This window comes from Puma concolor, chromosome C1 (genome assembly GCF_028749965.1).
Source record: "Puma concolor isolate L17-30 chromosome C1, mPumCon1.1.hap2, whole genome shotgun sequence".
In the NCBI taxonomy this organism is placed as follows: Eukaryota; Metazoa; Chordata; class Mammalia; order Carnivora; family Felidae; genus Puma; species Puma concolor.
The window spans coordinates 10,837,326-10,859,806 of record NC_141674.1 but is presented as its reverse complement, the minus strand read 5'-3'; the positions used below and the strand labels follow the sequence as shown (position 1 = coordinate 10,859,806).

The window sequence follows — 22,481 nt, the reverse complement described above, 5'->3', positions numbered from 1 at the left end:
GACCCCACTGTTCTGCCCTTCTGGGAACCTGACTCCCCAGAACACCGTGCTCCACCAGGAGACACAGGGGCCCTATGGGTGCGGAACATCAGTTGCCTGGAAACGCCTCCTTCTCAGGGCATCACGTGCTCTTGCTGAGGTTTTCACACGGAAGCCGCACAGGCTAGGGATGCGAGCCTCCTCCAGCCGCCCCACCTCCCTTCCCCTGCCTTCCGCATCCTTCCTGCAGCCACCACCTGAAAGCTCCGTTCCTCTGGTGTCAACGAGGATGCGCTCCGTGATTTAATAGCTAACGTCTCTGCCTCCGCTCCCTCCCGTCTATCACAGCACCGGAGTGTTTTTCAAACCTCTCTGTCATGGGCAAGATCATGTCTTTTTCAGGTCCATAAAGAACCGAGTGGCCTGTGGTGTCCTCATATATCATGAGCGGTCTCGGAGGAACGCAGAAGAACCTGCAACAGAAGCAAGCAAGTGCTCCGGGCGACAGGGTCAGGTGCAATGGAGGGTCAGGTGCAATGGAGGGCCAGTGGGGCAGGTGGGCCCTGAGGCCGGCCACCTCACGGTCACCTGTGTGTACCATGAGCATCCCACCCCCACACCTTTGTTTGTGTCATTCCCTGACCTGGAATGCCTGCCTGACACCTGTCCAGCTACTCGGATCCTATCCTGTTGGTCAAGGGCTACAGGTCCTGTCTGCCTGGGACAGTCCCAGTTTACTCCTAACGTCCCAGGAACAACCTGAGGATTATTGTCTTTTTCAGAACTCTATTTAATAGGCCCTCTTTCTCTTAAGAAACCCTCCCAGTTTAGACAATAAATGTCGCTGTAAGCCGAGTGCAAGAATAATGACAAAGAGGGAGCCACTGATATTTAACACATGGGTACTTACTGCCCCAACCTCTTTCTACGAATCTTCTCATTAAATCCTCAGGACCGGAGAGCAGGTGCTGTTGTAATCCCTGGGCCACCAACAGGAGACAGAGAGGTTGAGCCACTTGGCCAAAGTTCAAGTGGAGCCTGGCCCTGTCTCTGCCACCCGCATGGCCTCGTGCACCCCTGCTCTTTCCACGTAGAAGGGAGATTAGGAACTATCCTGCAAGATGGCGGGCAGGATTCCACGAGCCGCGGGTTGCTTTCCTGGACGCTTCCTGCCGTCACTTGTCTCCTGAGAGTTCGGGCTGAACTCAGAAGCTCAGAGGGGCACCTTCCCTTCCCTAGAGAAGCGTCTCCTAATTGCTCGCTATGAACTGGGAAATCTCCACTGCCCTTGCTTTTGGCCTTCACATAGAGTGTAAACGTGGCAGGCAGGAAGCCCCCTTGTTTTGAGCCACAGATCCCACCCTTAAATTATTCACCATCTTTCCGACTTACTAGCAACAACGTTTGAACGGCAACAGAGGCCACCGTGCCCTGGCATCATACCCCCACCCCCCTTCTAGGGGGAGCTTGGAAAGCCCACCTCTGCCCGAGGAAAGCCCTCACACTTGCAGGGGAGCGAGGCCACCTCCCCCCGCCCCCCCCCCCCCGCCCCCAGCCAGCCCCCGTGGCAAGCGGAGCCTCCAGACCATATGACAACAGCCTACAGCAGAACCCCCAGTATGCCCAGTGGCCATCCATCGCCAACGTGAAACTGCCCCTCAAATGTGCTGGCAGCCTGGGGGCGGGGAGCGTGGACCTCCAGAAGAGTGGGAAGCAGAAACCCTCTCGGATGAAAAGAAATCCAAGAATAGAAGAACACTGCCTTCAGGGGTTCCCTGGTGGGCATGGAAGATCCCAAAGAGGTGAAGGGGGGCTTTACCGACTTCTCATCCAAAGAGGAGACACAACATTCCCATCCGTGGGACCACAAGCCTCTGACTGACTCCCCACCATCCTCATTTATCAACCTGTCATCAGGTGCTTTGGAAAACCCCGACATTCAGCAAGACATCACCCACCAGCTCATTCTTCTTCTTCTTTTAAAGTAGAACATTTTTAAAAATGTTTATTTTTGAGAGCAAGAAAGAGACCGAGCGGGGGTGGGGGAGGGGCAGAGAGAGAGGGAGACACAGAATCCGAAGCGGGCTCCCGGATCCGAGCTGTCGGCACAGAGCCCGACGCGGGGCTCGAACCCACGACCTGTGAGGTCGTGACCTGAGCCGAAGTCGAACGCTTAACCGACTGAGCCCCCCAGATGCCCCACCGACCAGCTCATTCTTCTGCTCTTTACCTGGACATGCGCCTCACGGCGGGTTCGAGGCTTACCTGCTGCCAGCCAACACTCAGCCCTGCGCAGGTGAGCCGTGAGAGGTCAACGCTCAGCCGGCCCCTGAACAGTCCTGGTCGGCGTGCGACTAGTGGTCTCCAAAGCCACGCTCCTCTGAGAGCTCCAGCTGCCAATGGCCCCGCTCTGGCGGGTCTGGCCAGAGACCCCCAGTCCCCATCCGCCCACCTCCCCCGGGAAGCCACCCAGGGCCATCCCCGACCTTTCTGCCCAAGAAGGAAGCAAGTTTCCCCCAATCTGCAGTCACCTGAACTACGAGGAAGAAAGACAGGGGCCCTTTTTTCTCCAGTGACACTGGTGCTCAGCCAGTGCACAGATTCCTTAAATGACTCAGAGGCAGTGACGCGTTCCCCTGGTCCCCGTGCGGGAGACAAAGGTCAGCGCTCAGGATGACACCGACAGGTCCTACAACCAGGAAACCCAGCCTGGGGAATGCCACCCGAGCACGAGGACCTTCCGGAATCTGTGACCGACCGTGGGCATGTACCTGTGGGGTGTGGGCCCTCGCTCTGCACTTCCCCAGCCCTGGGGGCCCAGCAAGCATCTCGTCCCTGCTCGGTCCCTCTTTCCCCAGCCCTGCTAACTGCCGTATAGCAGCAGGAATGGGAAAAACCCCCGAGAGGCAGAGATAACATACTCCAGACCCTGACCTCAGGGCGCTCCTGGCCTTAAAATGTTGAGTCAACAGCCGTCTTCGGCGACAGTCCCCGAAGCCTTCATGGGGTTTTCAATCTTATGCCTTCAACTCAGGACCCATTTTTTGAGCCCCTTGCCCAACACCCGGTGGGAGAGAGAAGGGTCAAGGGCACCAGGAAGGCCGACCCTCTAGCCGCGTCTAGCTGGGCCCCGAATCCAGGACAGAACCTACCGAGGGAAGCACAGCACAGCCTCTTCCTGGGGCTCGGCAGGCGCTGGGGACACTGACCAGTCCTGGGCCGGCCCCCTTCTTCTGCCTGAGCCCATGGGGTCCTGCTGAAGACTCTTTCTTTCCTTGGGCACCGAGTTCTGCTGGCAAGGCCTGAATCAGAACGATTCTTGTAGATCTTCACGATCCAAAGCGCATGGGTGGGCAACTTGTCCAGAGTTCAGGGGCTGCAGAGGTCAGCGGGCTAAGCGCTTCCAGGTTGGGCTGTTGGGTGTGGGCCCCGAAGCTTCTCTCTGGGCAGGGGTCAAAGTGGCAGGCCCCGCAGCACTGTGACCGGCGACAGGCAGGCAGCCGGTTGTGGTGTCAAGCTTCTGTCTGGCTTTCCGGGAGGTACTTTCCCCCTGTGTTCTGAGTATGCGGCTCACATTCCAGTGGGACTTGTCACAACCCTTGGCCCAACCCGCCCGTTTTCCAGACGAGGCCTGCAGAGGTCAGGGGCAAGCCTGACGGAGAGCCCTGGCCTCCCGACTGCCCGCTCCAAGGTGCCCCCCTGCCTCTGACCCACAGGCCCAGCCTCACTCCAGGAGCCACGTCACGAATGATTCGTCGTAAAAACCAACTGTTAACCACTTAAGCAAACAGCAGCGGGACCCACGGGCGAAGTCAGGCAGGCCCTAGAGCCACCCATGCCTTCCTGGGTTTAAATTCCGCCTTTCAGGAGGCTACTGCTCTGTCAGTCTTCTTGTCTAAAAAACGGGGAGGATTATCCGAGACAATGTATGGGATTTACAGCCCATGCATTCCTGGACTATAAAAGTGTTCAGTAAAGGGGCACCTGGGGGGTTCAGTCGGTTAAGCATCCAACTTCAGGTCATGATCTTGAGGTTCGCGAGTTCGAGCCCCACATCAGGCTCTGTGCTAACAGCTCAGAGCCTGGAGCCTGCTTTGGATTCTGTGTCTCCCTCTCTGCCCCTACCCTGCTCCCACTCTGTCTCTCTTTCTCTCAAAAATAAATTAACATTAAAAAAATTCTTTAAAAACATTCAGGGGCGCCTGGGTGGCTCAGTCGGTCGAGCAGCCGACTTCGGCTCAGGTCATGATCTCGCGGTCCGGTCCGTGAGTTCGAGCCCCGCGTCGGGCTCTGTGCTGGCAGCTCAGAGCCTGGAGCCTGTTTCAGATTCTGTGTCTCCCTCTCTCTGACCCTCCCCCGTTCATGCTCTGTCTCTCTCTGTCTTAAAAAGAAATAAACGTTAAAAAAAAATTTAAAAAAAAATTCAGTAAATATGTATTTTAATTATGTATACATTAAATGCGTATATTATTTTTAAAAATATTATGGAGCCGGGGTGCCTGGGTGGCTCAGTTAAGTGTCTGACTCTTGATTTCAGCTCAGGTTATGATCTAATAGCTCGTGGGTTCGAGCCCCACATCGGGCTCTGTGCTGTCAGCACAGAGCCTGCTTGGGATTCCTTCTCTCCCTCTCTCTCTCTCTCTCTCTCTCTCTCTCTCTCTGCCCTTCCCGACTTATGCTCTCTATCAAATAAATAATAAACTTAAAAAAAATATTACTGAACCATCAGATGTTCACCTCCATCTTTTCTCTATTGTAGTACCTGACCCTGAGCAGAATTAGAATGCTCCTTTCTAAATTTCTACATTATTCTGAGCGCCAAAAAATGCCTCTCCTCCTGTTGTGCCCACACGCTGGGCTCGGGCACAAAGGCCTGCCCAGCTTGCCTGGCGGGTAGCAGCACCTTGTGTCTTAGGCACCGGCCAGTCCAGGTGGCTGGAGCTTTTTAAAGAGCTGGGCCGGAAGCCCAGGCCACGGTCACACAGACCCGGACCTCTCTGGTCCCTGCCTGTTTCTGGAATGTGAGCCCAGGAGCCCCGCATGCGGGGATGTGAGCCCAGGAGCCCCGGGATGTGAGCCCAGGAGCCCCGCGTGCTGGGGCCTTGACAGCTCAAGGCTCTGCCTGGACGGGCCGGATGCTGCCCACCCGGGGCCGGGTCCCCTCCGTGGCCTGCTGAGGCCGGCGTGCGGGATAAGGAGGCAAAGCTGGATTCTGCCTGAGCCATGTGGCCTATGGGGTACTGGGAAATGCTGCCCACCCCAAAACGCAACATCCCCAGGACCCCTCATTCACCTACCCCCCTTTAAATATGGCTTCAATGATTGTAAGTGCACGTTATTTAATATGCACCGTTAGAGACGGTCGGAACATACGCCTCCCCCGAGAAACCATCACCCACAATGAAGACAGCGAACACATCCAACACCCCCAAGTCTCCTCCCCCCGTTTGTGAGCCACGCTCCTGTCCTTCCTTCCGCCCCAGGCAACCACTCATCCCTCTGACCTTACAGATTCCTTTTCATTTGCTAGAGTTTCATGTAAATGGAATCATCCGGGATACGCTCTTCTCCTCTCTGGGCTCTGTCGCTCAGCGTGATTATGTTGAGACCCACCATGCGGCGACGTGGATCAGTAGTTTGTGGCTTTACTGCCGAGTAGGATTCCACCAGAGGATGCACCGGATTCCCTGCATCTGTCGGACATCTGGGCTCCTTCCTGCTTTTGGAGCGATGATGAAGAAAACGGCTACCGCCATTTCTGGGCCGGTCTTGGTGCGGATACGTTATCTCCCAGGTGAGCAAACACCGGGGAGGGAATGGCTGGGTCACATCTCACCCGGCTGTAAAACATCCGCGTTCCCGTGGTCCTTCAAAATCTTCCAAGTCGGGCGATTTAATTTCTACTCTGTTCGTTGTCGATCGCGGGCCTTCTCCCTCTCCTCTGTGGCAGATGGTATTTTCGCAAAGATGGACCCAATAGTGTCTCCCATACCGCGTGCTCTTTACAGCGTGGGGCCTGGCTAGCCTTGTGGCCGGCCCGTCACCAACAGAATGTGGTAGAGGTGACGCCAAGTGATGTCTGAGGCCAGGCCATAAGAAGCGTGCAGGAGGACCCTCTCTGCAAGGGGCCCTAAGTCTCCACGTGCAAGGCCTGACCACCACGCGGGTGCTCTGGTCATCGTTTCCAGCTGAGACCCGCCCCCGCCTCCCCGCCCCAAGGCATGAGACATGAGGGCAGCCGTCCTGGACTCTGGTGGAAGGGTCCCCCACGGCGGGACCCCGCTGACACCACACGGAAGTGCAGACCTGTCCAGTTGAGCCCCGCTAAGTCCCCGACACAAAACCATGACATATAAGGACACTGGTGGTTGTTTTATGCCACTAAGATTTGGGGCCAGTTTGTTATACGTCAGTTATCAACTGGCGCACTCTTCTAGAACATCAGCTCCATGACCAAGGGACCGTTTGTCTGTTTTGCTCACAGACCTACCCCGAGGGCCCAGAACGATGCCTGGCAAATAGATCTCCACAAGCGTTTGTTAAATAGACAAGTGAGTGGGGTATGATTTTACGAAGACTGAAGAGATTTCCGTTGAGCAAAAACTAATCCTGGTGTGGTAGCAACGGATCTGGGTCAAGTTCCAAAGCTGAGACCTGCAGCGGCAAGATACTCTTGGCGCCTCGGTTTCCCCAACTGTAAAGCCAGGCTCACTCTACCTGTGTCACGGGGTTGTTCGGAGGTTACCAGAAAACGAAGATGTGTGGAGGGCTCAGCACGGGGCTAATACCCCCAGGAGGTCCCGGATGAGGCTTGCTAAATCTGAGTGAAAAGGTGCCACCCCTGTTCCCTACCCGCTTCGCCTGTGTTTCAGTCGTGGCCGCGAAGCCCCGCTTTGTCCGTGCCTGATCAAACATCAGCGGAGCCGCTCTTACAGGAAGGACCTTACCCCCACCCCCGAGGTCTCTGAGGCCAGGAGAGCATCCCCTGGGGAGTCGACCAGGGCCGAGGAGAATCATGGTTGAGGCCCCTGTCAGACTTGGCCCATGTCCACGGCCCTCTGGGGCCAGTGCTCACCCCGGCCGAGCAAGGGTCCCTGCAACTCTGAAGAAAACCCCTCCCTCGCTCATAGCAAAGCTCTCCTCCCAGGACAGAGGCCAGCGTGGCTTTCGCTTTCCTGCTACAGGCTCAGGGCCATGTCGTGACCCTGTCAGGGCGAGGTGGGCTTGGGACCTCCACCGTGACAGAGGCCACGGCTCCAAGCAGAATTTAATGGGGTCTTGGGCAATGCCATTTGAAAGGCAGCTCGAGAACGTGGCTTTTCTCACACCGGGTCCGTTCGTCCCCTTTCAGCCGATCAATCCCCAACTCTTCCTGGGAAGGGAGTGAGGGGTCACGTAAAGCAGGGGCTCAAGGTCTGCAGCCCTTGCTCATACCTTGAACACAGCCTCTGCGGCCGCTGAGACCGCTGGCGTCTCCCAGGGCCGCAGGGTGGTCACGGAACCCTGGAGGGAACAAGGAAGGACAGGACAAGAAGCTCCTGGCCTGTGTGGCCGAGACCCGCCTTTATTCCCTGGAACAACTTCCCCAGCCAAGACTGGGAACGCGTGCCCAGATCCTGGCACAGGTCTCCCCCGCTCTCCGAAAGCGGAGCGTTCCTATGAAACCCGGGGTGAGCCAAAATGATGTAAGGCAAAGAGGCAACTGCCATTAACGTGTGTGGAAAACTTTGTGAGCGTGCCCGGACCCCCAAAAGTAACCTCTCAGGTTTTTCTGATACCTTAGGACACAGCTTGCTAGTGGATGCACAACACAAACGGAGACAAAGCATAGATGCTCCCAGATGTGGTTCAAAGGCTGGATGCTGAGATGCTGCACGGAGTCCCCAGGCAAGGAGCTGGGCGGGGCCGCACGGGCTGCCTGGGGTGCGTGCTGCCCCTGTAGGGGCTCGCTGCAAAACAAACGCCCAACGCTATTTTTGCCTTTCGTCTTTTTTTTTTGGTAAAAGTGGAAATCCTCTTTGGATTTCTTCCAGTTAGTGAAACCAGGTACTCATGTGGGTCGTATGCAAACTTTCTAAAAGGGGAGGGGGGCTCTGGTATCTCAAGGGGCCTCTGATGAGCTTCCACATCCAGACCGCTCCTCTTTCCTCACTTCCTCTGCCCCCAACGCCTGAAGAATCAACAAAGTATCGGCTAAGGATCTGCAAAGAATAGAGGTTTGGAAACCAGACTCAGCGGAGACCAAGTCTTGGTTCCAAAACCTACCATCCAGGAGATCGCAGAAAAACTCCTTCATCTCTCTCGCGCCCATGCCGCAGACGGGGAAACTGAGGCTAATAAACACCACCCATCTAGCAGAGCTGTTGGGAGATTAGTGAGTTCATCCAGGCAAAGCGATTAGAAGAGATCAGGGGCGCTGGGGGGGCTCAGTCAGTTAAGCCTCTGACTTTTGATTTCTGCTTAGGTTATGATTTCACAGTTTGTGAGATCAAACCCTGCATCAGGCTCTGGGCTGACAGCGTGGAGCCTGCTTGGGATTCTGTCTTCCTCTCTCTCCGTCCCTCCCCTGCTCACTCTCAAAATAAACAAACATGAAGAAGAAGCAGCAGCAGAAGTACAAGCAGCAGAAGCAGAAGAAGAGAGTCCGGCACATTCCAAGTGCTAAATAATTATCAGCTGCAATGGTTACTACTCAAAAGCAACCCACCCCAGTTATACCTCAGTCATCCCACCTGTAAAATGGGTGCACACAGTTTCTTTTTTCTGAATGAAAGCGGTTGGGCTCTGTACCTGCTTCGAGAACCCGCACCAGGTATGTAGGGGTGAGTCCAAGAGGGTGTCTGTGAATTTCCAAACAAACGAGTCTTTCGGTTTTTCTCAGAATAAATGGAAGATTTCCATAACTAGAACACTAATTGTAGTAAAACCTACTGAGAATTGAACCCGAAGTGTGGGACAACAGTCAGAAGGGCCCCTGTTGGGGAAGGGGTGGTGGAGATTCGGGGCGGACTGACTTTCCAACTCACAGAGGGGACGACTCAGCGTGAAAATCCGCAGACGAGGACATCAGTCCCTCAGGTACAGAGACTGATAAAAAGCAAAACAGCCAACGGGGCAAAGTGGCTGCAATACGTTGTCAGTCACCAGGGCCCCGACCCGAGGGCAGAGTCTGGAAATGGTTCCATTTACAATGCTCTCTGGGGCAGAACCCCAGAAACAGCCGCAACAAGCCCACCTCTCTATATCACAGCCCAGTGGAGTCCCCACCCGACGTGAGGCTGGGCATGGCCATGTGGCGTGCTCTGGCCAATGAGACATCAGCAAACATGACTCATAAAAAGGACTTCTGGGTCCACTGGGAGGCTCAGTCGGTTAAGCATCTGACTGCGGCTCAGGTCAGGATCTCGCGGTTCACAAGATCAAGTCCCGCGTCGGGCTCTGTGCTGACAGCTCAGGGCCTGGAGCCTGCTTCGGATTCTGGGTCTCTGTCCCTCCCCCTCCTGTACTCTCTTTCTCAAAAATAAATAAAACATTAAAAAAGTAAATAAATGGGTCTCTCCCTCTCTGTCCCTCCCCCTCCTGTACTCTGTCTCTTTCCCCAAAATAAATAAAACATTAAAAAGGTAAAGAAATAAAAATAAAACGGCTTGTAAAGTGCCTGTGTACCGTACCAGATAGGCTATGACGCTGACAATGAAGGAAGGTGGGGACACAGGGGCTCTGCAGCATTTCTGCACATCTCAGACACAAGAATACTTATTTCTAGAAGCAAATGAATATTTATTTTTAATAAGTTATTCAGTATTTATTTAATAAATTTAAATATTTATATGTGTAAATATTTATTTATTTATTATAATTTTTTAATTACTCGTGCATTCGGGCTTGTGCCCTTTTTAGGAATCCAGCCACCGTGTGAAACAGCAAAACCCCTGGAGACAAATGGCCCAGCCAACAGCTGCAACAGAACAGCAAAGGTTCTGGGCACTTCTTCCGCCTGACCATAAATTATTTTCAACTGGATCAAATTTGGAGCCTAAGATGCCTTCAAATCTGTTAACGATAGTTAAAAGTGGTCAGTAGTCTATTAGGAAGACCTTTTGTCTTCCTTTTGCAGAGTTGAAACTCTCTGGAAACTTCCGCTAAGTCCTAAGACTCAGCAGCTAAGAGGCTTCCGTGTCGGGGCTGTGGGTCAGAGGCGCTGGCTCCGGGTGTGCCCCCTGCAGGAGCCCCAACGGCCACCAGGCTGGATCTGGGGCCCAAGAGATGTGGTAGTGTTGTGCACACGACTTCCGGAGGAGGAACACACACATTCAATCCAGGGTGATGAGGTGCCCAGAGGATGAACACGTCTTTGAAGGAAGGCACGAAACAGAGCACGGAGTGTGCACGTGGGAAGGGAAGCAGGAAACGTCAGGTTGCTTTTCCAACCCACATGGCGCTGGGGAGACAAGGATGTGTGTGTGAGGAAGCAGGGGGGCAGAGCCATCCCGGCATCGATGACACATCATTCTACTCTACTCCACCCCACCGTCTGCAGGCCTGGTTACGTTTGCAGTGGCAGCCAGGGCACGGCCACGCCCACTGGGAATGTAAAGGGCACCGGTGTCCCCTCCTGCCCCAGGTCTGAGACAGTCTCTGTGCCCTAGAACTCTCCGAAGCAGGAACATCTGTGGCACACATGCTTATCTACAGGTCTGGTTGCATTGAAAGAAAAATATTATTCAACTAACTTGCACTGAGTGTTTTGTGGGTTCTAGGCACGTCACTGGTTCTGGGCAGGACCTGGGTCCGATTTGCCCCTGAATTCTGAGCCATCAGCACAGATCCTAGTGTGGGGGAGGTTTTCAGTTTGTTGAATAAGTAAATTCAATAAGGCTCAGTTCCTTCTAAGAGCTTGGTCCAGGGCAAGGAAAGGAAAAGGCCCCATTCTGAGGCCGGGAAAAGGTCCCAACAGGCCTTACTCCTGCGGAAGAGGAGAAACTCAGGCATCGTTTCTCCTCACTTGATGGTTACCTGCTTTGTTGAGCTAACGAGGCCAGCTCTGTGCTGGGTGCCGTGACCTGCGGGAGCCTGGCAGGCGTCCCTCACTACATGCTAAGTCCCAGATAGGAAACCGACGTCCCTCACTACGTGCTAAGTCCTGACAGGGATCAGCATCTGGGGCTGAGAAGTACAGGGAGGAGAGGTCCTTCTCAGCTTCCTCCTCCTGCTCTAACAAACTACTACAAATTTAGTGGCTTAAAACCATACGTATTTTTTGTCTTCGAGTTCTGGAGTCAGAAATCTGCAATGGGTCTTGGGGGGCTAAAATCTAGGCAACGTTCCTTCTGGAGGCTCTCGGGGAGAGTCTGTTTCCTGGCCTCTTCCAGCCTCTACAGGTGCCCCCCCCCCCATTCCTTGGCTCGTGGCCCCTGCCTCCGTCTACAAAGCCAGCAATGTGGGTTGAAATCCTCACACCGAGTCTCTGTTCTGTCATCACACTTCCTTCCCTCTTTCTTACCTTCCTTCTGCCCCCTCTTCTACTTCGGAAGACCCTTGTGATTACACTGGGCTCACTGGAGAACCCTGGGGAACCCCCCATCTCAAGGACATCTAATTAACAACCTTGATTCCCCTATTCACAGGTTCTATGAATTAGGATATTCACAGGTTCTATGCAGGCATTTTGGGGTGGGGGCATGATCCTGACCACCACAGCCCTGAACTACCAGAGAAGGTCCAGGAAGATTTCTGGAGGAAGCAGAGGCTGAACCAGGGCTTGGAGGAGAGAAAGGAGGTGACCCAGGAACCATATGTACATAATCACACGTGTGTATGTCCTCATGCCTGAGAGCGAGAGAGGAGATTGCAAAGGCTGGGCAAGGGTGGGAAAGGGACATGGGGACACACTAGAATACCCCACTTCTGATATTGTCTCCTGCCCCAAACTTCCCCGGTCCCCTAACTTCTGAGCATGCCCCCCGAGGTTCTCCACGATCATGTCTTACCACCTCCCTCCTGCAAAGCCTTGACACGGGGCTTCCCTTCCCAGCCCACACACAGGCTGGTCTTCCTGCCTCTGCTCAAGCTGTTTCCCCTGCATGAGTACCCTCTCCGTCCCTGCCAGCATCCCCTAAGGGCAGAAGTCCACCCTGCTGAAGTCCAAACCTGGCTCGAACCACGCACTGCGCATACTCCTGGCACACTCACGGCGCACCTCCTGGGCTTGTTGGGAAGACTAAATGAGCTAAAGTTCTGGAGTATGTAGCATAAACACATTGCTCAGAAATGCTAGCTGTTGCCACTACCACCAGCAATATCATTTCAGGGGATCCATGAGGAAAACTATTTTCATAATAATGCTATGATGCTATTTGCCTTTTTTTACTGTGTATTTTCACCATTGGTACGAAAGCAACGCAGAGAAAAATGCTGACCATCTTAGCAGAAATCCAGGCAGAGGCGTCAAACCATATTAGTTGTTATGTTCTTGACACCATGTACTTGTTCTTGAAAGAACAAACAAACAAACAAAGGGGGAGGGCACAGTTTTGCTTCCGAATGTCCTTGATGAAGCAGTAAGAATTATTAATTTTATTAAAACTTGATCCTGAATACATATTTTTTTTTAAATGGAGGCACATTGAAAGCTCTTTTGCTGCATACCAAAGAACAAAGGCTATCTTGACGAAAGACATTTGCGTGACCATTTGAGTTGCAAGCTAAACTAGCCACTTTTGCCACAGAATACCACGTGTACTTGACAGACAAGTGACTAATGTATTAACCGAGGTACCTGGCAAACTACTAAGTCCACAAATGAACTAAGTGAGCCTGTTCCTTCTGAGAAACAACTGACCATATTGGTTGTCGATGATAAAACTTGAGCTCTCAAACAAAAGTGAGAATTTCGGCAGATGTGATGTGCCACCATGCCAACAGCTTCTCAAGACTTAAAGACTTTTCTGATGAGATGAGTGGTGATGTTAACAAATGTGACTTTTTGGTGATGGATAATGAAGTATGTCATCACTGAGAAGATGTGATCATTCAGGTGAGGCATTGCTCAAGTGATCAATGGTAGGGGCGCCTGGATGGCTCAGTGGGTTGAGTGTCCATCAACTTAACTCACGATCGCACGGTTCATGAGTTTGAGCCCCACATCGGGCTCACTGCTGCCAGTGCAGAGCCCACTTCAGATCTTCTGTCCCCCTTTCTCTCTGCCCCCACTCTGCTCATGCTCTCTCCCTCAAAAATGAATAAACATTTATTTTTTAAAAAGTGATCAATAGTAGATGCTAAAAAATCGTGTGTGGTGCAGTATCCCTTCAAAGGGCAGATGAGACCAATGGCTATGTTGACTGCAACAGAACACAAAACCCTCACCAGAGAAAGTCTGAGATTGCACACAGCAGCAAATCTCTCAGATACTACCATCTAGTGAGTTCTAGTATGCCAACAAATTTAGTAATACCTACAATCACCTCATAAGGCAATTAATACCCTCCTCCCTTTTCCAATATTATCTGTTTGCTGCCAGACACTCAACTCAAACAACAAATCACCGTAGCCTGGTTGAAGGAGCAGGTATGAGAATTTGGCAGTCTTCTGGAAAGTCTGACGTTAAAAAGCTTTTGCAAAAATGTAAAACGCTGCTGCTCTCCTCACTCAAGTAGCTTTGTTTGGGAAAATATAAGTATTTTTCATTAAAAATTTTAAATTTATGTTAACACGTAATGGTTTCACTGCTGTTGTTTAAAAATAAATTATCGGAGACTTAAACAGGTTCTCAGCTTTAATTTCTAGAATGGTAAACACCTACAGAACTAAACCACATAAATAAGAGCTCCTTTGGGGCACCTGGGTGGCTCAGTTGGTTAAGTGTCGACTTTGGGTCAGGTCATGATCTCGTAGTTCATGAGTTCGAGCCCCGCGTGGGGCTCTGTGCTGACAGCTCAGAGCCTGGAGCCTGCTTCGGATTCTGTGTCTCCCTCTCTCTCTGCCCCTCCCCTGCTCTCTCTCTCTCTCTCTCTCTCTCTCTCAAAAATAAATACACATTTACAAAAAAATTTTTTTTTAAAAGACCTCTTTGGGTCCTCAATTTTGTAAAGAGTGTAAAGTGGTCTGGAGACCACGAAGTTTGAGAAATGCTGTCTTAAGAAAATAAACTGATTTACAAACCCAGATCTTTAGTGCAGCGGTATATAATGGCAAAAACAAAGAGAAAAAAGTGGAAACAACTTATGTGTCCAATAACCAGGAAGTGGCTAAATTATGGGGCCTCCATTTGCTAGAACATTACGTAGTCATTACAAATTATGTTTTCAAAGAGTATTTATTGCGAGAAAATGCTCAACATACTCGACACACCATTAAAAAAGGGCAGAAACAAATTTTCATGGTCATGTTTCTGTAATGCCTTGATTCTCAGGGGGGAATCAATGGAACTGAGAGGGGGAGGCTGGGGAAATTGACAGACACCCCAAAGGGGCCCCATGAGCCGCAAGCTCACTGCACCTGTAGGGCTGGAGGACCCCGGTTATGTTTAAACACACAATAATGCCATTCTTTGTTGAACGATCATTCTCGACTTCTGCCTTTACACACACAGCGAGACCGAACTCCTAAACCTGACATTCCAGACTCATCCCCAAAGGAACCAAGGAATCTTCTAAACCCTGTTCTCCCCGAACGTGGCCCTTTGCTTTGCTTTGGCATCAGAACCCCGGGCTGGTGTTTCCGGTGTTTGCTTGAGTTCCTCATCCTCTCACCTTCCGGAAAATTCTGGTCTCATCCAACCCCCAGGCAAAGACGGGGGCAGGTAGGCAGGGAACTGCCAGGGTGGAAGTCTTTGGGGGCTTTGTGTTTTCCCACTGCAGGGACGCCGGCTGTTAACAAGCGTCACCCAACATCTGCTGCTTACTTGCTTTGCGCATTTATTCTCATTCTCCTCATTATGGGCATATAAATCCCTTTTCATGCTCCAGCCTCCTTCTGCCCACATCTGTCTGCAATTTACTCACCACGTGCTGTGGCTGGGGAGAAAGTGTCTTATTTATGACTTTGGAGAATGCCGGGCAGGATGCTTGGGCCGGCTGAAGGTGTCCACTGCTTTTGGGAACCACCGCGACCTTGAGCTTCGGTGGGCTCAGGGGGTCTAAGGTCCGGGCCACCCCTAACGGGAATCAGGGGACCAACATCTTCAGGCAGATCCGAGGCGTGCCAAGCCCCCTCTCGTCCGGTAATCACTAAGTATTTGCACTAACAGTACTAGGCACTGGGCCAAGCACTTTATATCTCATTTAATCCTGATGACAAGTGATCTTGTCCTCTTCCTTTGAAGTAGCTACTATTATTGGCCCCAATTATAAGAGAAACAGCTTTGGTTTTGTTACCCTCAGCAAGAGAACTATATAGTTCAGAGAGGTTAGGGAATTTGCCCGAGGTCACGCAGCTATTAAGTTAGGTAGAGCTGGGATTCAAGTCCAGATCTGACTCCAGAGTCTGCTGTCCCCTTTCCTGAGCTACAAAGGCCTCCTGTTGCTCTCGTCCACTTGGACTGAATTCCCCAGAGGGAAGAAGAGGGATGCTCCTGCAGGGGAAAGTTTCTGACTCTGCTTGTGATTAGCTCTATAACCTTGACCAAGTTACTTAACCATTCTGAACCTCATTCAGGTGTCTCCATCTGGGAAAGGGGGTTGATACCCCCTGGTAGGGTTGGGGTGAGGGACAGATCCAGTGCTGGCACACAGTACGTGCTCAAGAAGGCTTTCCGGTCATGAATACTGACAAGCCCTTGTTGTTGAGATTGCTGTTGACAAGGGAGCCACTCCCTCCGGCAGATCTCCGTGCCGGTGCGTGACTTCTGGTGATGGATAAGACGCCTTAACAGCACAGAGTTAGGAAGATAATGTTTGTTAATGTTTATATAATATATAAATGTTTATTTATTTTTGAGAGAGAGAGAGAGAGAGAGAGAGAGGACAAGTAGGGGAGGGGCAGAGAGAGGGAGACAGAGGATCCGAAGCAGGCTCCTCGCTGACAGCAGAGAGCCCAACGTGGGGCTCGAACCCGTGAATCAGGAGATCGTGACCTGAGCCGAAGTCGGGACGCCTAACCAACTGAGCCACCCAGGCGTCCCAAGCACGCACATCTTAACAGGCAGCTCTCCACCCTCACAGACATCGCCTCAGTCCTCAGACCAGGAACGAGGTCTGGAGAGGGCAGACTGTCTGTCCCATGAGCTGGGGAATTATGGGTAAATGAGCTTCTGCTTAGCCCCCTGCCCATTCCTTTGGACCGAGAAACAACTTAGGATTTGCCCCCCCCCCACCCCCCCCATCCCCAGACGGGTCCAGAAGGGCAAATATGGGTGAGAATTCTTTCCCTGGTCAAGGACATGGAAAGCAGGCTTCCCCGTCCCTGGAATAAATACTGGCAAAGGTGGCTGGGACTGCGTCCAAGGTAGTCCCAACCCTCCACAGGGTCATAGCACTCAGGGAGACCAAGGACACCAGCTCGCCCAGCCCGAGGCCCCGAGGCACTTCCTCAGGGAGATTTCCCATGACTGGAGTCTCCATCCTGAGAAAGGAGTGATGTCAGGAGACCCCCAGAAGCTCGAAGCTTGCACAGATCTGCCCAGACTCCTGGATGGCTGCACAGACAGCAAATGCGTACGTGCCCGGCACGATGACTTCCCAATCGCCCAGCATCGGCTGGACCACAGCACATCCCACCGGCCCCCTCTGGCCTGAAGACACCACCCAGAACACTGAGTGGCCCCACCGGAAGCACTACCCCAGCAGGAAATGGTTCACCTGTCTTTATGAGTAACACGTATTGCTGAAAAGAATTCACAGGGGGCTGTGCACCCTCAAAGATGATTCTCCAGACTTCCTGGGGGACATTAGTGGGACGCTGGACAGACAGCCTGCTTGGCCAGTGTGCCAATGTTCTGCTGCTCATAGCCCAGCTCCGGGCAGGGAAACCCACTACGACAGAGCTGACTGACTGGCCTGCAAAACCCACCTTCCCCGCCCCTGCTTCCCTCCCAGTTAGCCCAGTGGGTGGGCCAGGACGCCCAGGTAGACCCTACATTCCCCAGCTCTCCCTGAAGGCGGGCATGGCCGTTATCACCAAGCTCTTGCCAAAGGGAACGTCTGCCCCTCGATTTTGGCTCTTTCCCTGGATCTCCCCCAGGCCGAAGGAGAGCAGAGATACCCTGCAGCCTAAAATGCTCCGCTTGGTGGTTATGGAAGACAGAGACAAATTCTTTAAGCCACTCTGTTTTGGAATGTCTTTGCTATAGCAGCCTGAATTCAACCTAAGTAATGAAACCGCTTTGGCTTCAAAAATGAAGTTTTCAGGGTATTTATCATTCTAGTAAAATGTCACGTGGAAAGCAGGTTGCCAAGTTTTACTGCTTCCCCCCCTCCCCCGCCCCCGCCCTGCCCAGGAGAATCAGAGACAGTAAGGGGGCCTCCAGAGAATCCAGGAAGCCCCAAAGGCCATTTTCTTGCCCTGGGTTACGGGTCCGAGGTCTCCACGCACTGTTAGAGGATGACTCTCAACCTTGCTTGAATAACCTTTTGAGACCCCTCCCAAGCCCCAAAGAGCGCGGGCAGGTGGCCCCCAGGAGTGATGGGTATGCCAGCCGCTAGTGTCCCAGGCCAGCTCTAGGGAGAGCGGGCTGCACACGTGGGACCGCTGGTTTCCTCCTTCCCTAAAGCGGCTTCTGGCTGGCCGCGTGGTGCTTACAGGTGGCCCGGCTCAGCCAGAAAGCACCACACTCTCTCCCACCTCCTCTCTCGTCTCCTCGGAGAGAACACTGGACACCGCACTTCTCAGAGGGGAGCCCCCTCCAGGCCGACCACGGGAGAAGGGCCCCGAGCCCCCCCGAGAGACCGCCACGTTGAACGAGAGCGAACGTGGTGGACGGACGCCTCCTCCAGCAGAGGATTCAGCGCATCTACACCGTCCCGTGAAGGGAGGTGCTTAAGGACCTCGAGAATGGCGGGAAAGAGGAGACCCAGCTGCTGGGTCCACATCCTGATCTAGCAGAGACGCCCGCCTGCCGTTCACGCCTCAGAGGGAGGTGGCCTGGACGGCCACTATGGAGAGCAGGTGGCGGTCACCCAGAGGAGGGAGTGACATAAGCCTCCGACACTGCGACAGGCAGACATCTACTGAAAAGGGGACAGGGCGGCCTCAGCTGGGGGTCTAGGCGCTGGGAGACCCCCGTGTCCGCACCACTCCCCCCTGCAGAGGCAGGACCCCGGCTCCTCGGTGCCCCTGTGGCCCAAGCCTGAGCCCCAGGCGAGGGAAGGGAGGGAACTGCCACCGACTAGTCACTTACCCTGCAAGGCTTCTTTGGCTCTGGCTAGCTCCTGCTCCTTCTGGGCCAGCTGGACCCTGAGCTCGGTGGCTGACAGGACCTCGGAGGACTTGCCACCCTGCGACTCCTCCAGGTCCTTCGTCAACATCTCCTTCATCTGGCGGAGAAGGTGGACTTCCTCCTGGAGCCGGGACACTTCTTCCCGCAGGAGCACTAGGGGAGAAGGGCACACGGTTAGAGGAAGGGGACACTGGCTCGTGCTCGCTCACTTTCTCTGGGGACACTTCCAAGGTGCTTTTGCTTTTCCTGTTTGCTCTGCATTCGAGGCCCTTCCTAAGTGTGTGCTGGGAAGAAAAACCTCAAAGCCACTGGCTTTGTTCCAAGAGCCCCTGCCCCAGCCCTGCGCCCCATGTCCACCTGCAGAGCAGGCCTGGTGGGAGCCCCCCTCACCCCCTGCCACATTCTCTAGGGCTCTCTGGTGCTGCCGTCCCGGCACTGAGAGCGTCCACTCCAACGGCCGACATTGTCTTCCCTCCAAAAGGCAGGAACAAGCATGAGGACGAAGAGCCGACAGGAGGCAGGATTCCGGCCACGAGCCTGCAGCCTGCCGAGTTGACCTTTAGATGCTCTATCTCATTTAATCCCACCAAAAAAAAAACCCTCCTGAGGCGGCTACCAGCCTCGCCCCCATTTCACAGATCAGGGAGTTGAGGCTCGGAGGGATTAAGTAACTCCCCAAGGTCAGAAAGTCAGCAGGTAGCAGAGCTGGGATTCGAACCCAGACGTGGCCAACTCCAGAGCCTGAGCTCCCAGTCTGACGCTCAGGGAACAGTCCCCGAAAGGCACACTCGACGCGTGTCACGGAACACGGGGTCTCCGGGAACCCAGCACCGTGCAGACACAGGACTTCGGCATTGACGGCTGAACGTGCGGGAGAACGGGGCCAAGCGGGCGCCGACGGCGGTGACACCAGGGGCGGGGGTTTCCACGCCACCCAAACCCGACCCCATACCCACGAGGGCGAGAACGTGGTGTCCCTCGGGGGGTGGGGGCCTTGGGAGGCCCCCGTGAGTCTGCAGGCCAGCTCAGCCCTGCAGGTGGACGGATACCCTCGCACCCAGGCCTGCTCGCCTGAGCAGCAGCAGACCTCGAGCCGGAGGGTGCGGGAGGCGGGGTCAAGCAGCCTCACTGGGCCGCCCGCGCCCCTGCCACACCCTGTAAGGGAGCCAGCCTCGTGGTCGGGGTGCTCACCCCATGGTTTTGTAAAAGGAGATTAAAAAACGTTATTTTTGGATATTTCTTTCTTTTTGGGGCGCGGGGAGGGAGGGGGACAGAGGATCTGAAGCGGGCTGTGCGCGGACAGCAGCGAGCCCCACGTGAGGCTCGACCTCACGAACCAACCACCACATCGTGACCCGGCCAGAAGTCGGACGCTCAACTGACCCAGCCGCCCGGGTCGAGCCGCCCCGGGGGAGACTTTGAATTCCTCGTGGGAGCCGGCCCTTGACAACATGGCCCTGAACTCACGCATGGCTCCCCCTCCTTCCCGCCCTCCCGCCACCCCGGTCCCTCTCTTTGCAACATGCCAAGCTGTCCCCGGTTTCAGGACCTGTGCCCCTGCAGCGGCCTCCACCCAGAGCGCCCTTTTCCCCTTGTTCTCGCTGCGGCTGCTTCCTCACCGCCGCACAGGCCTTCCCCCCCCCCCCCCCCCGCGCCACCTCCTCAGGGAGGCCCTCTCGCCAGGTCTCACGCTGCCGTGGACTGGGGGTGCCGTCCCTGCCTGGGAGGGTCACGGCTGTGGCACAGCTCTGGGGTCACTGGGTCTCTGGTTTGGCTCCAGAGACGCATGTGGCCGTGAGCAACTCCCGTCCCCCTCGAGCTTCAGATGCCCCCCCGATGGGTCTCACCCTCATCGGACTGTGACACAGAAGGTGTCCCCCCTCCCCCCCCTCCCAGCATGGCACGGGCCTGGTCCGGGACGTGCTGGGGGCACACAGGAAGTGCTCAATACTGGCGAGGCAGTGGCCCTCATCAACCTAGACGTCTCACCCTCTATCGGCGCCCGGCGTTCTGCAACACTGTGACCTGCAGTCCTCGGGGGTCCTGGGTTCAAGGCGAGCAGGGCAGAGCCAGGCCCGGGGCACGGGGCACGGGGCAGGCGAGGGGAAGCAGAGCTAAGGCCTCAAGAACTTGCGGTCCCTCCACCACCAGAGGCTTTGCGAAAAGGTGGCTTTGACTCCAGCCTGTCCCTTGTCCCCCTCTTACCACCCTGCCTGAGGCCTCCTGGGTTCGGTGGCCACGTGTGCGAGGGGGGGATGCCCCGGCCCTCCCAGCTCCTCCTTCGCCCACCTCGTCTCCCCACAGAAGCCTGAGGGCCCCCTTGAGATGCAGAGCGCAGGACGTCACTCCCTGCGGAAAACCCTCCTGGCCGCGCTCCCACGGTAGAGCTGCCAGGCAGTGGCCTTGGCGGCCCTCTCCGACCTCCCTCAGGCCACCTTCCAGTCCCGAAGATACAGACTCATCTAGGGGTGAGTCTGGGTGGCTCAGTCGGCGAAGCATCAGACCTCAGCTCAGGTCATGGCCTCGTGCTTCGGGAGTTCGAGCCCCACAGGCATGCCTCCCCGGCAGCGGGCCTGGTCACACCGCTCCGTCCCACTTGCTGCGGGTCGGAGGTGCCCCAAACAGCATGTGGTGACGCACTGACAGTCGCCTTGACTCCCTCGGCCCATCCATCAAGCCCACGAGAGTTTACGGGCATTTGCCCCATGGCAGACACCGTTCCGGGCCCTGGGGACCGTTGGGTGAATGTCACAGACAGGTCCCGTCCTCAGGCTGGCACTCCCAGACCCCACCGGGAGCACGGGCTGAAGGACCCCAAACCCACACTCCGCGAAGACGGGCCGTCTGCAAGGGAGCACCCGGCTACCCGGCCATCGCCCGGCTCGAATACAAGCTGGGGACCGTCCAAGACTCTCGGCAAAACCGCAAAGCAGGAGGTTTGCTGTGGGGGCCCGCTCCCCTCCCCTCGCTCTGGCCCAACATTTGCAGGCTGTCCACACCGCAGGCCCAGTGTAGGGTGTCCAGAGAGGAGAAGGGAACACCCTCGGCCTCAAGAAGTCTCTGGTGAGTAGAAGCAGCACACACGGGTAGGCGTAACACAAGGAGCTGCATGTGCGTGGGGCACAAGGACACTGAAATGGGCCTCGGAAGATGTAAGCGCTGGCAAGCGGAGGGAACAGCATGAGCAAAGCCTAGGAGGCTGGAAAGCAGAGGCCCCTGGATGGATGGGTGGAGGGGGTAAATGGGTACAAAGTGAGAAAGAGCAGGAGGCGGCCTGGAGAGGTATGCCAGGGTCAGATTATAAAAGGTCTTAACCCTGACCCCTCCTCTGTGACCCATCTCAAGCAGTTCTCAAGACGCTGGACTTTTTCATCCTTGCTCCCTGCCATAGACTAAATGTTTGCGTCCCCCCCAAATTCACATGTTGAACCCTAACGGGTGATGGTATTTACAGGTAGGGTCTTTGGGAAGCAATTAGGTCATGAGGATAGAGCCCTCATGAATGGGATTAGTGCCCTGATAAAAGAGACCCCAGGGAGCTTCCTTGTCCCTTCTACTGCATGAAGACACAGCAAATAGAGAGCTGTCCAGAAACCAGGAAGAGGGTCCTCACCAGAGGCTGAATTTCCAGTGCCTGGATCTGGGGTTTCCGGCCTCCAGGACTGTGAGGAACACGTCTGTCGTTTACAAGCCACTCCGTCTATCGTATTTTTGTCAGGAGCCAGAACAGACTGACACACTCTCTTTCTTCCCAACCCCCCAGCCTGCCAGGGTCTGTCCCCACTCAGCAGTCACCGAATAAGGTACGAGTGAGTGCTCTGAGTTCTCATCTGTGTTCACATTACCATACAGGTGGCAGAGAAGTTTGCTTTTGTTTGTCTGCTTGGGGATGTGACTTCTGGGCCTCGTTAGACGGCCCCGAAGTGGCCACTAAGGTCGCCTACTGTATCTACACAGATCCAGAGAACTGTAAGAGGCCTGGCTTCAGACCCAGTCCCGACCAGGACCTTGCTGTGACCTTGGGCAAGCCCCATCACCTCTCTGGGTCTCAGGACTTACATAAGCTACAACATGCTATCTGTTTGGGGTTGCCAGAGTTAGAACAACAAAACAAAGCAAAGCAAAA

General features: G+C 54.6%; 1 protein-coding gene across 7 annotated transcripts in view; it reads right to left on the bottom strand.

Annotated features, from left to right (window-relative positions):
• Positions 1 to 22,481, bottom strand: part of KAZN (kazrin, periplakin interacting protein) — a 1,132,657-nt gene that overhangs the window by 113,355 nt on the left and 996,821 nt on the right. For all 7 annotated transcript variants that reach the window (XR_015254486.1, XM_086715734.1, XM_086715735.1 and 4 more), the window contains one exon: positions 18,317 to 18,508. Coding sequence is in view for 6 of the 7 variants with exons in the window: in XM_086715734.1 (XP_086571860.1) it covers positions 18,317 to 18,508 (192 nt within the window). In the remaining variant the exon portion in view is untranslated. The remainder of the gene's footprint in view (positions 1 to 18,316; positions 18,509 to 22,481) is intronic.